Here is an 18,546-nt window from a genome sequence, read left to right as displayed (position 1 = left end):
ATAACAAAATAAACTCCTATGCTTTAGGCATAAAATTCACAAATCAGCCAAGCAAGCCTACCAAGTGTACAGGGAAGTACATCTTTAACCTTTTATAAAAGGGGATAAAAACATATGCTGACAATTTTAGTGCACTTTATTCAGTAGCCATATTCAAACACAATAACTTTACCAGAGAGTGGTGGCATTTTCAGAAGGAAATCTCACTACTGAAACCTTTTCTTCTCTAAAAGTTGATTAATGAACTACAGGCAGGAGTTTCCAGAGTCTGTAGCGCAGGATAGAAAGAGGGATGAAGTCGTGTCTGCCCCCACACTCCTCCTATTCCAAGGAAAAGCCCATCATAGACTCATAAATCCTGCTCCCTAAAGGTGGGTACTCACTAATAGATATATCTGCATATCAATTGATCTGCAGATATATCTATGGACGGATCGTGCAGTGTGTTCAGCATACACACTGCTCGATCCGTCGGGGACTGACGTCATGAACTGGGCGGGGGTGTACACACGCCCGCCCAGTTCAGCTGTCAATCACCGCCGGCCGCCGCAGCATGTGTACGGGCGGTTGGCCGACCGCCCCGTACACACACAGCGACGCGCCAATATATCGGTAGATATATTGGCCGTCGGCTGTGCTGCGCGGCCGACGCGATACGTCTGTGAACGACGGAGTTCGCAGACGTATCGGCCGTACACACTGGCAGACGGTCTCGCGATATATCGGCCGTTCAAGAGAACGGCCGATATATCGACCAGTGTGTACGGGCCTTAAGAGTCTATCTGTAACTACGGGATAGCATAAGAAGTTTGTTAACACAATGCCTGGAAGAACTGAATTTGTTCAATGATTGTGTATTGCATTAAGGCTTTTGTCTTAGATTGGTTCCCGGATGGAAGGTGCTCTTGGGCCTTTGAACAGCAGATAAGACGAAGTAGGCCACCTCTCTAGGCCATATACCTAATCTGGCATTACCTGGATGGAGGCGCAGAATTGCCATCATGCACAGTAGTGTAGTGCCACTAATCCAGAGAGCCCACAACTGCTATAGACAGGCAAACAGTATAGAGAAGGGGGGGAATGGTAATTCTGTACTTTGGGTTAACCATTTTCTCTATATCCTTTGGGGAAAACTGGAATGCCACTGAGTGCAATACAGGAGCTTGAGCACTTTAAAATTAACTCTTCCCCCTCAATACCATGGTGCATAGCTTCTCAGGACCCCAAACAGTTCATGTTTTACAGGTCTCCTCACAGAATCACAAGTGAAATTAGCTCCTTCTGTTGATATTTTACAATGTGTGTGAGTAATGAGTACCCCATAGCTCCTGCTGGGTGACCTAAAAACGTGACCTGTTAAGGATCCATAGGACAAGAGGTTAAGAACCACTGCCAAAGTAAATGTCAGACAGTATGGGGAGGGGGGGTCAAGGGTCCGAACAAGAGGTAGAGGAAAGAACCTTGTATAGTATGGACCACAACTGTAAAAAAAAAAAAAAAAAGATTAACCAAGAAAAACCAAAAAAACATTGTAATGGGAGGGAGTCTAGTGTTCATCAATGGACTGAGGAAAAAGAATTTAACGTTAAGTAAAACAAAATCCATTTTCTATTACATCCAATTGTCTGTAGGTATAAAATATCAATGATGTTAATAGTTCTAGAGGTATACTGACTTTGCTGCAGCAACACGAGCTCGGGTCACCACGTAGTCCCTAGTGGCGGAGTCATCAGTCACACTGTCTGAACCAGCGATATACTCCTGTGTGGCTTCCTTTATCTGGCACGGACCTTGACGCAGCTTGCAACCTGCTTTTTCCTACATAAATTAAGGAATGCAATATACACTATTAGATTCTGATCAGTTTTCAGAGCATGAAAGCAGCTGTAGATACAGCAAAGCACTGCAACAGCTGCATTTCTCAGGGATAAAAATAATTCTTCATAAATACTATACAAGTAAAGATTTATAATCTAAAATAGTGTATTAAATTGTAGAGGAAAAGAAATATTTTAAAAACTCTTCTCCAAGGACATAGGGCAGGGGTGGGGAACCTTTAGCCCTTCAGCTGATGAACTACACACACCAGCATGCCCTGCTACAGTTTTGCCATTTGTCCATGCTAAAACTGATGCAGGGCATGCTGGGATGTGTAGTTCAACAGCTGAAGGGCCAAAGGTTCCCCATCCCTGACGTAGGGTAACAGACAAGTTAGGTTTCACTGCCAGCAGTCACTGAAAAATCAGAACAGATTTCTTCCTACGACTTCTGTATTCCCTGTCTCAGTTCACACTTTGCTCCACGTTTCCTCATAGGACAGAGTAAAGATGGGTACACCTAGAATGACTATGTATTGTCCGCGTACACACTACACAATCCGCCATAGTGTGACATGATGTATCATTAAACAATTGATATAATCATCCCATCGGTGTAGAACATTAGGTGGGAAGACATGACCATGCAATACAAACTATGGTTGTGGAGAGTGGACACGGTCACGGTGATTGCATGACAATTTATGTAGTTGTACACCAATCTTAGAGCAAACAACCCAATAATGCTAGTCTGTTTTATCTCCACTGCAGCTTTGAGAAGGGTTTAACATTAAAAAGAGATGGACTGTGCTCCAGACTAAAGTCACCTTCAATAGTAGGGATATGCCTTGGAGTGTACCAAAGGCAGCAAAGTTTGCAAAATTTGACTATTATGTCTCATAACCCTGGTCAAGTGTCATGAAACAGAAGTAACTGAGTGGTCCACTTACTAAGCCTTATGGTGTGCACACACGGTGAGATTTTCTTACGATTTTGACTATATAGTCAAAATCGTAAGAAAAGTTAGTGCAGATCGCAAGGTGAAAGTCACCTTGCGAGATCCCGATTCGATGCTGATGTGCAGTCCCGCGCGGTCAGCATTGCAAGAAGAGATAGTCAAAATTGACTTGCCTGCACAGTCTATCTCGTAGAAAAGATAGTCAAAATTGACACTTAGCCAAAATCGCACAGAGTCAGTAACGCAAGCACACTCAATGGGGGGAATTCAAATGTTTGTAAAGTTGGTTGAGTGTCTGTTTTTTCCTGTCTATTAGATAGGAAAAAAAGAGACACCCAACTGACTTTTCAAACAATTGAATATCCCCCAATGTGTGCTTGTAATGCCGACCTAGCCCGTCGCATAGTGAGAATCGGGCATAGCCCGAATCTCACCGTGTGTATGGGACATTAGAGAGAGATGTAGTGGAGAGTGTTAAAATACCAGCAAATCAGCTACAAACTGCCATATTACAGGCTAGGTTTGAAAAATGACAGTTAAGAGCTGCTTGGGTTGGTACTCTCTCTCTCTCCAAGGCTAACTAAACAGACTCCTCAGTACCAGCAGGTATTTCATTGCAAAAAAAAAAAAAAAAAAAACCCAAACACCCCCCCCCCCCCCCCCCCCCACTACATTTTCCATGTATATTATAGAAGGACAGTGCACGGTGTCCCCAGGACAGCCTAGCGCTGCTTACTCTGTCAGGAAAAAATAAGAATTTACTTACCGATAATTCTATTTCTCGGAGTCCGTAGTGGATGCTGGGGTTCCTGAAAGGACCATGGGGAATAGCGGCTCCGCAGGAGACAGGGCACAAAAAGTAAAGCTTTAGGATCAGGTGGTGTGCACTGGCTCCTCCCCCTATGACCCTCCTCCAAGCCTCAGTTAGGATACTGTGCCCGGACGAGCGTACACAATAAGGAAGGATTTTGAATCCCGGGTAAGACTCATACCAGCCACACCAATCACACTGTACAACCTGTGATCTGAACCCAGTTAACAGTATGATAACAGCGGAGCCTCTGAAAAGATGGCTCACAACAATAATAACCCGATTTTTGTAACTATGTACAAGTAATGCAGATAATCCGCACTTGGGATGGGCGCCCAGCATCCACTACGGACTCCGAGAAATAGAATTATCGGTAAGTAAATTCTTATTTTCTCTATCGTCCTAGTGGATGCTGGGGTTCCTGAAAGGACCATGGGGATTATACCAAAGCTCCCAAACGGGCGGGAGAGTGCGGATGACTCTGCAGCACCGAATGAGAGAACTCCAGGTCCTCCTTAGCCAGGGTATCAAATTTGTAGGATTTTACAAACGTGTTTGCCCCTGACTAAATAGCCGCTCGGCAAAGTTGTAAAGCCGAGACCCCTCGGGCAGCCGCCCAAGATGAGCCCACCTTCCTTGTGGAATGGGCATTTACATATTTTGGCTGTGGCAGGCCTGCCACAGAATGTGCAAGCTGAATTGTATTACACATCCAACTAGCAATAGTCTGCTTAGAAGCAAGAGCACCCAGTTTGTTGGGTGCATACAGGATAACAGCAAGTCAGTTTTCCCGACTCCAGCCGTCCTGGAACCTATACTTTCAGGGCCCTGACAACATCCAGCAACTTGGAGTCCTCCAAGTCCCTAGTAGGCGCAAGGCACCACAATAAGCTGGTTCAGGTGAAACACTGACACCACCTTAGGGAGAGAACTGGGGACGAGTCCGCAGCTCTGCCCTGTCCGAATGGACAAACAGATATGGGCTTTTTTGAGAAAAAAACCCACCAATTTGACACTCGCCTGGCCCAGGCCAGGGCCAAGAGCATGGTCACTTTTCATGTGAGAAGCTTCAAATCCACAGATTTGACTGGTTTTAAACCAATGTGATTTGAGGAATCCCAGAACTACGTTAAGATCCCACAGTGCCACTGGAGGCACAAAAGGGGGTTGTATATGCAATACTCACTTGACAAACTTCTGGACTTCAGGAACTGAAGCCAATTCTTTCTGGAAGAAAATCGACAGGGCCGAAATTTGAACCTTAATGGGCCCCAATTTGAGGCCCATAGACACTCCTGTTTGCAGGAAATGCAGGAATCGACCGAGTTGAAATTTCTTCGTGGGGCCTTCCTGGCCTCACACCACGTAACATATTTTCGCCACATGTGGTGATAATGTTGTGCGGTCACCTCCTTCCTGGCTTTGACCAGGGTAGGAATGACCTCTTCCGGAATGCCTTTTTCCCTTAGGATCCGGCGTTCCACCGCCATGCCGTCAAACGCAGCTGCGGTAAGTCTTGGAACAGACATGGTACTTGCTGAAGCAAGTCCCTTCTTAGCGGCAGAGGCCATAAGTCCTCTGTGAGCATCTCTTGAAGTTCCGGGTACCAAGTCCTTCTTGGCCAATCCGGAGCCATGAGTATAGTTCTTACTCCTCTACGTCTTATAATTCTCAGTACCTTAGGTATGAGAAGCAGAGGAGGGAACACATACACCGACTGGTACACCCACGGTGTTACCAGAACGTCCACAGCTATTGCCTGAGGGTCTCTTGACCTGGCGCAATACCTGTCCCGTTTTTTGTTCAGACGGGACGCCATCATGTCCACCTTTGGTATTTCCCAACGGTTCACAATCATGTGGAAAAACTTCCCGATGAAGTTTCCACTCTCCCGGGTGGAGGTCGTGCCTGCTGAGGAAGTCTGCTTCCCAGTTTCCACTCCCGGAATGAAACACTGCTGACAGTGCTATCACATGATTTTCCGCCCAGCGAAAAGTCCTTGCAGTTTTTGCCATTGCCCTCCTGCTTCTTGTGCCGCCCTGTCTGTTTACGTGGGCGACTGCCGTGATGTTTTTCCCACTGGATCAATACCGGCTGACCTTGAAGCAGAGGTCTTGCTAAGCTTAGAGCATTATAAATTTACCCTTAGCTCCAGTATATTTATGTGGAGAAAAGTCTCCAGACTTGATCACACTCCCTGGAAATTTTTTTCCTTGTGTGACTGCTCCCCAGCCTCTCGGGCTGGCCTCCGTGGTCACCAGCATCCAATCCTGAATGCCGAATCTGCGGCCCTCTAGAAGATGAGCACTCTGTAACCACCACAGGAGAGACACCCTTGTCCTTGGATATAGGGTTATCCGCTGATGCATCTGAAGATGCGATCCGGACCATTTGTCCAGCAGATCCCACTGAAAAGTTCTTGCGTGAAATCTGCCGAATGGAATTGCTTCGTAGGAAGCCACCATTTTTACCAGGACCCTTGTGCAATGATGCACTGACACTTTTCCTGGTTTTAGGAGGTTCTTGACTAGCTCGGATAACTCCCTGGCTTTCTCTTCCGGGAGAAACACCTTTTTCTGGACTGTGTCCAGAATCATCCCTAGGCACAGCAGACGTGTCGTCAGGATCAGCTGCGATTTTGGAATATTTAGAATCCATCCGTGCTGTTGTAGCAGTATCCGAGATAGTGCTACTCCGACCTCCAACTGTTCCCTGGACTTTGCCCTTATCAGGAGATCGTCCAAGTAAGGGGTAATTAAGACGCCTTTTCTTCGAAGAAGAATCATCATTTCGGCCATTACCTTGGTAAAGACCCGGGGTGCCGTGGACAATCCAAACGGCAGCGTCTGAAACTGACAGTGACAGTTCTATACCACGAACCTGAGGTACCCTTAGTGAGAAGGGCAAATTTGGGACATGGAGGTAAGCATCCCTGATGTCCCGGGACACTATATAGTCCCCTTCTTCCTGGTTCGTTATCACTGCTCTGAGTGACTCCATCTTGATTTGAACCTTTGTAAGTGTTCAAATTTTTTTTAGATTTAGAATAGGTCTCACCTAGCCTTCTGGCTTCAGTACCACAATATAGTGTGGAATAATACCCCTTTCCTTGTTGTAGGAGGGGTAATTTGATTATCACCTGCTGGGAATACAGCTTGTGAATTTTTTTCCATACTGCCTCCTTGTCGGAGGGATACCTTGGTAAAGCAGACTTCAGGAGCCTGCGAGGGGGAAACGTTTCGACATTCCAATCTGTACCCCTGGGATACTACTTGTAGGATCCATGGGTCCTGTACGGTCCCAGCGTCATGCTGAGAGCTTGGCAGAAGCGGTGGAAGGCTTCTGTTCCTGGGAATGGGCTGCCTGCTGCAGTCTTCTTCCCTTTCCTCTATCCCTGGGCAAATATGACTCTTATAGGGACGAAAGGACTGAGGCTGAAAAGACGGTGTCTTTTTTCTGCAGAGATGTGACTTAGGGTAAAAACGGTGGATTTTCCAGCAGTTGCCGTGGCCACCAGGTCCGATGGACCGACCCCAAATAACTCCTCTTCCTTTATACGGCAATACACCTTTGTGCCGTTTGGAATCTGCATCACCTGACCACTGTCGTGTCCATAAACATCTTCTGGCAGATATGGACATCGCACTTACTCTTGATGCCAGAGTGCAAATATCCCTCTGTGCATCTCGCATATATAGAAATGCATCCTTTAAATGCTCTATAGTCAATAAAATACTGTCCCTGTCAAGGGTATCAATATTTTTAGTCAGGGAATCCGACCAAGCCACCCCAGCTCTGCACATCCAGGCTGAGGCGATCGCAGTATAACACCAGTATGTGTGTATATACTTTTATATGATATTTTCCAGCCTCCTGTCAGCTGGCTCCTTGAGGACGGCCCTATCTATAGACGGTACCGCCACTTGTTTTGATAAGCGTGTGAGCGCCTTATCCACCCTAAGGGGTGTTTCCCAACGCGCCCTAACTTCTGGCGGGAAAGGGTATACCGCCAATAATTTTCTATCGGGGGGAACCCACGCATCATCACACACTTCATTTAATTTATCTGATTCAGGAAAAACTACAGGTAGTTTTTTCACATCCCACATAATACCCTCTTTTGTGGTACTTGTAGTATCAGAAATATGTAACACCTCCTTCATTGCCCTTAACGTGTGGCCCTAATAAGGAATACGTTTGTTTATTCACCGTCGACACTGGATTCAGTGTCCGTGTCTGTGTCTGTGTCGACCGACTAAGGTAAACGGGCGTTTTAAAACCCCTGACGGTGTTTTTGAGACGTCTGGACCGGTACTAATTGTTTGTCGGCCGTCTCATGTCGTCAACCGACCTTGCAGCGTGTTGACATTATCACGTAATTCCCTAAATAAGCCATCCATTCCGGTGTCGACTCCCTAGAGAGTGACATCACCATTACAGGCAATTGCTCCGCCTCCTCACCAACATCGTCCTCATACATGTCGACACACACGTACCGACACACAGCACACACACAGGGAATGCTCTGATAGAGGACAGGACCCACTAGCCCTTTGGAGAGACAGAGGGAGAGTTTGCCAGCACACACCAAAAAACGCTATAATTATATAGGGACAACCTTATATAAGTGTTTTCCCTTATAGCATCTTTTTATATATTTCTAACGCCAAATTAGTGCCCCCCCTCTCTGTTTTAACCCTGTTTCTGTAGTGCAGTGCAGGGGAGAGCCTGGGAGCCTTCCCTCCAGCCTTTCTGTGAGGGAAAATGGCGCTGTGTGCTGAGGAGATACGAGCCCGCCGAAAAAGGGGCGGGGCCTCTCCCGCTCTTCAACGGATTCTGGCAGGGGTTAAATATCTCCATATAGCCCCCGGAGGTTATATGTGAGGTATTTTTTGCCAAAAAATAGGTTTACATTGCCTCCCAGGGCGCCCCCCTCCCAGCGCCCTGCACCCTCAGTGACTGCCGTGTGAAGTGTGCTGAGAGCAATGGCGCACAGCTGCAGTGCTGTGCGCTACCTTAAGAAGACTGAGGAGTCTTCTGCCGCCGATTCTGGACCTTCTTCTCTTTTCAGCATCTGCAAGGGGGCCGGCGGCGAGGCTCCGGTGACCATCCAGGCTGTACCTGTGATCGTCCCTCTGGAGCTAATGTCCAGTAGCCAAAGAAGCCAATCCATCCTGCACGCAGGTGAGTTCACTTCTTCTCCCCTAAGTCCCTCGTTGCAGTGATCCTGTTGCCAGCAGGACTCACTGTAAAATAAAAAACCTAAGCTAAACTTTTCTAAGCAGCTCTTTAGGAGAGCCACCTAGATTGCACCCTTCTCGGCCGGGCACAAAAATCTGAGGCTTGGAGGAGGGTCATAGGGGGAGGAGCCAGTGCACACCACCTGATCCTAAAGCTTTACTTTTTGTGCCCTGTCTCCTGCGGAGCCGCTATTCCCCATGGTCCTTTCAGGAACCCCAGCATCCACTAGGACGATAGAGAAAAAGAAAAGGAATAAAAGGTGGCAAAAAATAAAAGCTTGGAGCTTCTTAAAAGCAGCCCCACTGTTAAATGGTGCATCCGGCTCCTGCAAAACGGAGTAGCCTAGGCTGGGGAAGGACCGGAGCATCCTGGGAGCTCAAAAGGTTAACTGTTTGATGCTCGGTCCTCTCCAGCTACCTACACCCCCAAGGTTTCTCTATGGATCTCCTATGGACCCTGAAGAAAAATCATCTAGATGCAGGACAAAACACAAATTCTTGGTGCTGCTAGGTATGGTCACAAGTTCACCCTGAAACCACCTCGGCTGAGCGCACAGTACAAAGAACCACTTTGGGAATATATCTAGCATAAAGAGGTCAGCTAAGAAACCAAGCTAGGCACAACCGCCCAAAAAGTGACTTTCCAACCATGTAATAAACCATCTGGGAGCAGAACAAAGAGGCTGAAGAGGGAACACCCTGTATAACAGTCAGAATCTATAACCACTAAAGGAACAAAACTGTACATTGAGGGAACTCCATGGATATAAGAGCCATGTCCAAAAGACTATAGATTTAAAGTGACAGGCTCCATAGACCACCATCTATACCCCAGTGTGACTCCAGTTTCCCCAATTGATAAAGTAAAAAAATAAGATTTTAAACCTACCGGTAAATCTTTTTCTCCTAGTCCGTAGAGGATGCTGGGGACTCCGTAAGGACCATGGGGTATAGACGGGCTCCGCAGGAGACATGGGCACTCTAAAGACTTTAGATGGGTGTGCACTGGCTCCTCCCTCTATGCCCCTCCTCCAGACCTCAGTTAAAGAACTGTGCGCAGAGGAGACGGACAGTACAAGGAAAGGATTTTTGTTAATCTAAGGGCAAGATTCATACCAGCCCACTCCATCCACACTGTATAACCTGGAATATACGCAACCAGTTAACAGTATGAACAAAACAGTATCAGCCAAAGACTGATCTTAACTGTAACATAACCCTTATGTAAAAGCAATAACTATATACAAGCCTTGCAGAAATATGTCCGCACTGGGACGGGCGCCCAGCATCCTCTACGGACTAGGAGAAAAAGATTTACCGGTAGGTTTAAAATCTTATTTTCTCTTACGTCCTAGAGGATGCTGGGGACTCCGTAAGGACCATGGGGATTATACCAAAGCTCCAGACCGGGCGGGAGAGTGCGGATGACACTGCAGCACCGATTGAGCAAACACAAGGTCCTCCTCAGCCAGGGTATCAAACTTGTAGAACTTTGCAAAAGTGTTTGACCCCGACCAAGTAGCTGCTCGGCACAGCTGTAATGCCGAGGCGCCTCGGGCAGCCGCCCAAGAAGAGCCCACCTTCCTAGTGGAATGGCCTTTACCGAATTTGGTAACGGCAATACAGCCGTAGAATGAGCCTGCTGAATCGTGTTACAGATCCAGCGAGCAATAGTCTGCTTAGAAGCAGGAGCGCCAACCTTGCTGGCCGATTACAGGACAAACAGTGCCTCTGTTTTCCTAACCCGAGCCATCCTGGCTACATAAATTTTTAAGGCCCTGACTACATCAAGGGACTTGGAATCCTCCAAGTCACCCGTAGCCACAGGTACCACAATAGGTTGGTTCATATGAAACTATGAAACCACCTTAAGCAAAAATTGAGGACGAGTCTTCAACTCTGCTCTATCCACATGGAAAATCAGATAGGGGCTTTTGTGAGAAAAAGCCGCCAATTCGGACACCCGCCTTGCGGATGCCAAGGCCAAAAGCATGACCACCTTCCAAGTGAGAAATTTTAATTCAACCTTTGAAGAGTTTCAAACCAGTGAGATTTTAGGAACTGTAACACCACGTTAAGGTCCCATGGTGCCACTGGGGAATACCTTTCCCAGCTAGGATTTGGTGTTCAACCGCCATGCCGTCAAACGTAACCGCGGTAAGTCTTGGAACACGCAGGGCCCCTGCTGCAACAGGTCCTCCCTGAGAGGAAGAGGCCACGGATCTTCTGTGAGCATTTCCTGAAGATCTGAATACCAGGCCCTTCGAGGCCAATCTGGAACAATGAGTATTGTCTGCACTCTTTTTCGTGTTATGATTCTCAATATTTTTGAGATGAGCGGAAGAGGAGGGAACACATAGACCGACTGAAACACCCATGGTGTCACCAGGGCATCCACTGCTACTGCCTGAGGGTCCCTTGACCTGGCACAATACCTCCGACGCTTCTTGTTGAGGCGAGATGCCATTATGTCTATTTGAGTAAGTCCACAATGACTTATCTCTGCAAAAACTTCTTGATGAAGACCGCTGATAGAGCTCTTAAGTGATTTTCCGCCCAGCGAAGAATCCTGGTGGCTTCCGCCATTGCCACTCTGCTCCTTGTCCCGCCTTGGCGGTTTACATGAGCCACGGCTGTGACGTTGTCCGATTGAATCAGAACCGGTAGGTCACGAAGAAGATTATCCGCTTGTCATAGGCCGTTGTATATGGCCCTCAACTCAACTCCAGTACGTTGATGTGTAGACAAGACTCCTGGCTTGACCAGAGTCCCTGAAAATTTCTTCCTTGTGTGACTACTCCCCATCCTCCGAGGCTCGCATCCGTTGTCATCAGAACCCAGTCTTGAATACCGAACCTGCGACCCTCGAGAAGGTGAGCACTCTGCAGCCACCACAGGAGAGACACCCTGGCCCTGTGGGACAGGCTTATTTTCTGATGTATTTGTAGATGGGACCCCGACCACTTGTCCAGAAGGTCCCACTGAAATGTCCTCGCATGGAACCTACCGAAGGGGATGGCCTCGTAGGCCGCCACCATTTTTCCCAGTACTCGAGTGCATTGATGGACTTACACTCTTTTTGGTTTTAGCAGGTCCCTGACCATGTTCTGGAGTTCCTGGGCTTTTTCCACTGGGAGAAAAACCCTCTTCTGTTCCGTGTCCAGAATCATGCCTAAGAAAGAAAGCCGAGTCGTTGGAATCAACTGTGACTTTGGTAGATTTAGAATCCAGCCGTGCTGCTGCAGCACTTGCAAGAAGAGAGACGCGCTTTCCAGCAATTGATCTCTCGATCTCGCTTTTATCAGGAAATCGTTCAAGTACGGGATAATTGTGACTCCCTGCCTGCGCAGGAGCACCATCATTTCCGCCATTACCTTGGTGAAAATCCTCGGGGCCGTGGAAAGCCCAAACGGCAGCATCTGAAACTGGTAATGACAGTCCTGTACAGCGAATCTCAGGTACGCCTGATGAGAAGGATATGTGGGGACATGAAGGTATGCATCCTTTATGTCTAGGGATACCATAAAATCCCCCACTTCCAGGCTGGAGATGACTGCCCGGAGCGATTCCATCTTGAATTTGAACTTTTTCAAGTACATGTTTAGGGATTTTAGATTCAGAATGGGTCTGACCGAGCCATCCGGTTTCGGGACCACAAACAGGGTTGAATAGTACCCTTTCCCCTGTTGCATACCTCCCAACATGACCCTCTCCAGGAGGGACAGAATGCTCTATTCCTGGACTTCCCTCTTAATGTATGCTTGCCATCACCTGTGGTGAAATACCTTTCTTATTCATTAACCTGTTCAGCACAGGTGATGGCAATCATAAAATAAGAATTTACTTACCGATAATTCTATTTCTCGGAGTCCGTAGTGGATGCTGGGGTTCCTGAAAGGACCATGGGGAATAGCGGCTCCGCAGGAGACAGGGCACAAAAGTAAAGCTTTTACAGGTCAGGTGGTGTGTACTGGCTCCTCCCCCTATGACCCTCCTCCAGACTCCAGTTAGGTACTGTGCCCGGACGAGCGTACACAATAAGGGAGGATTTTGAATCCCGGGTAAGACTCATACCAGCCACACCAATCACACCGTACAACTTGTGATCTAAACCCAGTTAACAGTATGATAACAGAGGAGCCTCTGAAAGATGGCTTCCTAAACAATAACCCGAATTAGTTAACAATAACTATGTACAAGTATTGCAGATAATCCGCACTTGGGATGGGCGCCCAGCATCCACTACGGACTCCGAGAAATAGAATTATCGGTAAGTAAATTCTTATTTTCTCTATCGTCCTAAGTGGATGCTGGGGTTCCTGAAAGGACCATGGGGATTATACCAAAGCTCCCAAACGGGCGGGAGAGTGCGGATGACTCTGCAGCACCGAATGAGAGAACTCCAGGTCCTCCTTTGCCAGGGAATCAAATTTGTAAAAATTTACAAACGTGTTCTCCCCTGACCACGTAGCTGCTCGGCAGAGTTGTAATGCCGAGACCCCTCGGGCAGCCGCCCAAGATGAGCCCACCTTCCTTGCGGAATGGGCCTTAACAGATTTAGGCTGTGGCAGGCCTGCCACAGAATGTACAAGTTGAATTTTGTTACAAAACCAACGAGCAATCGACTGCTTAGAAGCAGGTGCACCCAACTTGTTGGGTGCATACAGTATAAACAGCGAGTCAGATTTTCTGACTGTATATTTTTAAGGCTCTGACAACGTCCAACAACTTGGAGTCCTTCAAGTCGTCTGTAGCCGCAGGCACTACAATAGGCTGGTTCAGGTGAAACGCTGATACCACCTTAGGGAGAAAATGCGGACGCGTCCGCAGCTCTGCCCTATGTCGAATGGAAAATTAAATAAGGGCTTTTATAAGACAAAGCCGCCAGTTCAGATACTCTCCCGGCCGAAGCCAGGGCCAGTAACATAGTCACTTTCCATGTGAGATATTTCAAATCCACATTCTTTAGTGGTTCAAACCAATTGGATTTGAGGAAATCTAAAACTACATTTAGATCCCACGGTGCCACCTTAGGCACCACAGGAGGCTGTATATGCAGTACTCCTTTGATAAAAATCTGGACCTCAGGGACTGAGGCCAATTCTTTGTGGAAGAATATTGATAGGGCCGAAATTTGAACCTTAATAGATCCCAATTTGAGACCCATAGACAATCCTGATTGCAGGAAATGTAGGAAAACGACCCAGTTGAAATTCCTCCATCGGAGCACTCCGCTGCTCGCACCACGCAACATATTTTCGCCAAATACGGCGATAATGCTTCGCGGTGACTTCCTTCCTTGCCTTTATCAAGGTAGGAATGACTTCTTCTGGAATGCCTTTTCCTTTTAGGATCTGGCATTCAACGCCATGCCGTCAAACGCAGCCGCGGTAAGTCTTGAAAAAGACAAGTACCCTGCTGAAGCAGGTCCCTTCTCAGAAGTAGAGGCCACGGATCGTCCGTGACCATCTCTTGAAGTTCCGGGTACCAAGTCCTTCTTGGCCAATCCGGAGCCACTAGTCTTACTCCTCTTTGCCGTATAATCCTCAATACCTTGGTATGAGAGGCAGAGGAGGAAACACATATACCGACTGGTACACCCAAGGTGTTACCAGCGCGTCCACAGCTATTGCCTGCGGATCTCTTGACCTGGCGCAATACCTGTCCAGTGTTTTGTTGAGGCGAGACGCCATCATGTCCACCATTGGTTTTACCCAACGGTTTAATAGCATGTGGAAAACTTCTGGATGAAGTCCCCACTCTCCCGGGTGAAGGTCGTGTCTGCTGAGGAAGTCTGCTTCCCAGTTGTCCACGCCCGGGATGAATACTGCTGACAGTGCTATCACGTGATTCTCCGCCCAGCGAAGGATCCTGGCAGCTTCTGCCATTGCCCTCCTGCTTCTTGTGCCGCCCTGTCTGTTTACATGGGCGACTGCCGTGATGTTGTCCGACTGGATCAACACCGGTCTTCCTTGAAGCAGAGGTTCCGCCTGGCTTAGAGCATTGTAGATTGCTCTTAGTTCCAGAATGCTTATGTGAAGAGACTTTTTCAGGCTCGACCACACTCCCTGGAAATTTCTTCCCTGTGTGACTGCTCCCCAGCCTCTCAGGCTGGCATCCGTGGTCACCAGGATCCAATCCTGTATGCCGAATCTGCGGCCCTCCAATAGATGAGCCTCCTGCAACCACCACAGAAGGGATACCCTTGTCCTCGGCGACAGGGTTATCCGCAGGTGCATCTGAAGATGCGACCCTGACCATTTGTCCAACAGATCCCTTTGCATGGAATCTGCCGAAAGGGATTGCTTCGTAAGAAGCTACCATTTTTTCCCAGGACTCTTGTGCATTGATGTACAGACACCTTTCCTGGTTTTAGGAGGTTCCTGACCAGGTCAGATAACTCCTTGGCTTTTTCTTCGGGAAGAAAAACCTTTTTCTGAACTGTGTCCAGAATCATCCCCAGGAACAGCAGACGAGTTGTCGGCATTAATTGGGATTTTGGAATATTCAGAATCCATCCGTGCTGCTTTAGCACCTCTTGAGATAGTGCTAAACCCATCTCTAGCTGTTCTCTGGACCTTGCCCTTATTAGGAGATCGTCCAAGTATGGGATAATTAATACGCCTTTTCTTCGAAGAAGAAATATTATCTCGGCCATTACCTTTGTAAAGACCCGAGGTGCCGTGGACAAACCAAACGGCAGCGTCTGAAACTGATAGTGACAGTTTTGTACAACGAACCTGAGGTACCCCTGGTGTGAGGGGTAATTGGAACGTGGAGATACGCATCCTTGATGTCCAAGGATACCATAAAGTCCCCTTCTTCCAGGTTCGCTATCACTGCTCTGAGTGACTCCATCTTGAACTTGAACTTCTTTATGTATAGGTTCAAGGACTTCAGATTTAGAATAGGCCTTACCGAGCCATCCGGCTTCGGTACCACAAATAGAGTGGAATAATACCCCTTCCCTTGTTGTAGAAGAGGTACCTTGACTATCACCTGCTGAGAATACAGCTTGTGAATGGCTTCCAAAACCGTCTCCCTTTCTGAGGGGGACGTTGGTAAAGCAGACTTCAGGAAACGGCGAGGTGGCTCTGTCTCTAATTTCAACCTGTACCCCTGAGATATTATCTGCAGGATCCAGGGATTTACCTGCGAGTGAGCCCACTGCGCGCTGTAATTTTTGAGACGACCGCCTACCGCCCCCGAGTCCGCTTGCGAAGCCCCAGCGTCATGCTGAGGCTTTTGTAGAAGCCGGGGAGGGCTTCTGTTCCTGGGAAGGAGCTGCCTGTTGCTGTCTCTTCCCTCGTCCTCTGCCTCGTGGCAGATATGAATAGCCCTTTGCTCTCTTATTTTTAAAGGAACGAAAGGGCTGCGGTTGAAAGGTCGGTGCCTTTTTCTGTTGGGGAGTGACTTGAGGTAGAAAGGTGGATTTCCCGGCCGTAGCCGTGGCCACCAAATCCGATAGACCGACCTCAAATAACTCCTTTACGCATCGCCTGTCCACTGTCGTGTCCATAAAGCTCTTCTGGCCGAAATGGACATAGCACTTACCCGTGATGCCAGTGTGCAGATATCTCTCTGTGCATCACGCATATAAAGAAATGCATCCTTTATTTGTTCTAACGACAGTAAAATATTGTCCCTGTCCAGGGTATCAATATTTTTGATCAGGGACTCTGACCAAACTACCCCAGCACTGCACATCCAGGCAGTCGCAATAGCTGGTCGTAGTATAACACCTGCATGTGTGTATATACCTTTTTGGATATTTTCCATCCTCCTATCTGATGGATCTTTAAGTGCGTCCGTCTCAGGAGAGGGTAACGCCACTTGTTTTGATAAGCGTGTTAGCGCTTTGTCCACCCTAGGAGGTGTTTCCCAGCGCTCCCTAACCTCTGGCGGGAAAGGGTATAAAGCCAATAACTTCTTTGAAATTAGCAGTTTTTTATCGGGGCACCCCACGCTTCATCACACACGTCATTTAATTCTTCTGATTCGGTAAAAACTACTGGTAGTTTTTTCACACCCCACATAATACCCTGTTTAGTGGTACCTGTAGTATCAGCTAAATGTAACATCTCCTTTATTGCCAAAATCATATAACGTGTGGCCCTACTGGAAAATACGGTTGATTCGTCACCTTCACCACCGGAATCAGTGCCTGTGTCTGGGTCTGTGTCGACCGACTGAGGCAAGGGACGTTTTACAGCCCCTGACGGTGTTTGAGGCGCCTGGACAGACACTAATTGAGTGTCCGGCCGCCTCATGTCGGCAAACGACTGCTTAAGCGAGTTGACGCTATCCCGTAATTCCACAAATAAAGGCATCCATTCTGGTGTCGACCCCCTAGGAGGTGACATCCTCATATTTGGCAATTGCTCCGCCTCCACACCAATAACGTCCTCATACATGTCGACACACACGTACCGACACACAGCAGACACACAGGGAATGCTCTATACGAAGACAGGACCCACTAGCCCTTTGGGGAGACAGAGGGAGAGTCTGCCAGCACACACCAAAAAGCGCTATATATGACAGGGATAGCCTTATGATTAAGTGCTCCCTTATAGCTGCTTTTATATTAATATATTGCCATTTATTCTGCCCCCCCTCTCTGTTATACCCTGTTTCTGTAGTGCAGTGCAGGGGAGAGACCTGGGAGCCTTCCTGACCAGCGGAGCTGTGACAGAAAATGGCGCCGTGTGCTGAGGAGATAGGCCCCGCCCCTTTTTCGGCGGGCTCGTCTCCCGCTATTTAGTACATTTAGGCAGGGGTAAATATCTCCATATAGCCTCTGGGGCTATATGTGAGGTATTTTTAGCCTTTTTAAAGGTTTTCATTTGCCTCCCAGGGCGCCCCCCCCCAGCGCCCTGCACCCTCAGTGACTGCCGTGTGAAGTGTGCTGAGAGGAAAATGGCGCACAGCTGCAGTGCTGTGCGCTACCTTAAGAAGACTGCAGGAGTCTTCAGCCGCCGATTCTGGACCTCTTCTTGCTTCAGCATCTGTGAGGGGGCAGGCGGCGTGGCTCCGGTGACCATCCAGGCTGTACCTGTGATCGTCCCTCTGGAGCTTCATGTACATGAGCCAAGAAGCCAATCCATCCTGCACGCAGGTGAGTTCACTTCTTCTCCCCTCTGTCCCTCGTTGCAGTGATCCTGTTGCCAGCAGGAATCACTGTAAAATAAAAAACCTAAGCTAAACTCTCTAAGCAGCTCTTTATGAGAGCCACCTAGAATTGCACCCTTCTCGGCCGGGCACAAAAATCTAACTGGAGTCTGGAGGAGGGTCATAGGGGGAGGAGCCAGTACACACCACCTGACCTGTAAAAGCTTTACTTTTGTGCCCTGTCTCCTGCGGAGCCGCTATTCCCCATGGTCCTTTCAGGAACCCCAGCATCCACTTAGGACGATAGAGAAATTAAGAGAAAAGTCCAGAAGCAGAGCATTGTGTCCCTCCTGGAGAGGGTCATGTTGGGAGGTATGCTGTTGGACCAGGGGAACCTTGATAATCACTTGCTGTTGATACAGCTTTTGAATTGCAGCTAAAACTATTTCCCTCTCTGGGGGAGAAGCTGGCAAAGCAGACTTGAAAAATCGGCAAGGAGGCACCTCTTCGAATTCCAGTTTGTAGCCTTGGGATATAATTTCCATCGCCCAAGGATCCACGTCTGACAGAACCCAGACCTGGCTGAAGAGTCGAAGACGTGCCCCCACC

General features: G+C 48.0%; 1 protein-coding gene across 2 annotated transcripts in view; it reads right to left on the bottom strand.

Annotated features, from left to right (window-relative positions):
• Window positions 1–18,546, bottom strand: part of BTAF1 (B-TFIID TATA-box binding protein associated factor 1) — a 324,567-nt gene that overhangs the window by 153,741 nt on the left and 152,280 nt on the right. For both annotated transcript variants that reach the window (XM_063962035.1, XM_063962034.1), the window contains exon 17: window positions 1,676–1,818. In XM_063962035.1, the coding sequence (XP_063818105.1) occupies window positions 1,676–1,818 (143 nt within the window). The remainder of the gene's footprint in view (window positions 1–1,675; window positions 1,819–18,546) is intronic.

This window comes from Pseudophryne corroboree, chromosome 3, assembly GCF_028390025.1.
Source record: "Pseudophryne corroboree isolate aPseCor3 chromosome 3, aPseCor3.hap2, whole genome shotgun sequence".
NCBI classification, from domain to species: domain Eukaryota; kingdom Metazoa; phylum Chordata; class Amphibia; order Anura; family Myobatrachidae; genus Pseudophryne; species Pseudophryne corroboree.
The sequence above is the reverse complement of the archived record's forward strand: the minus strand, read 5'-3'. Positions and strand labels throughout refer to the sequence as shown.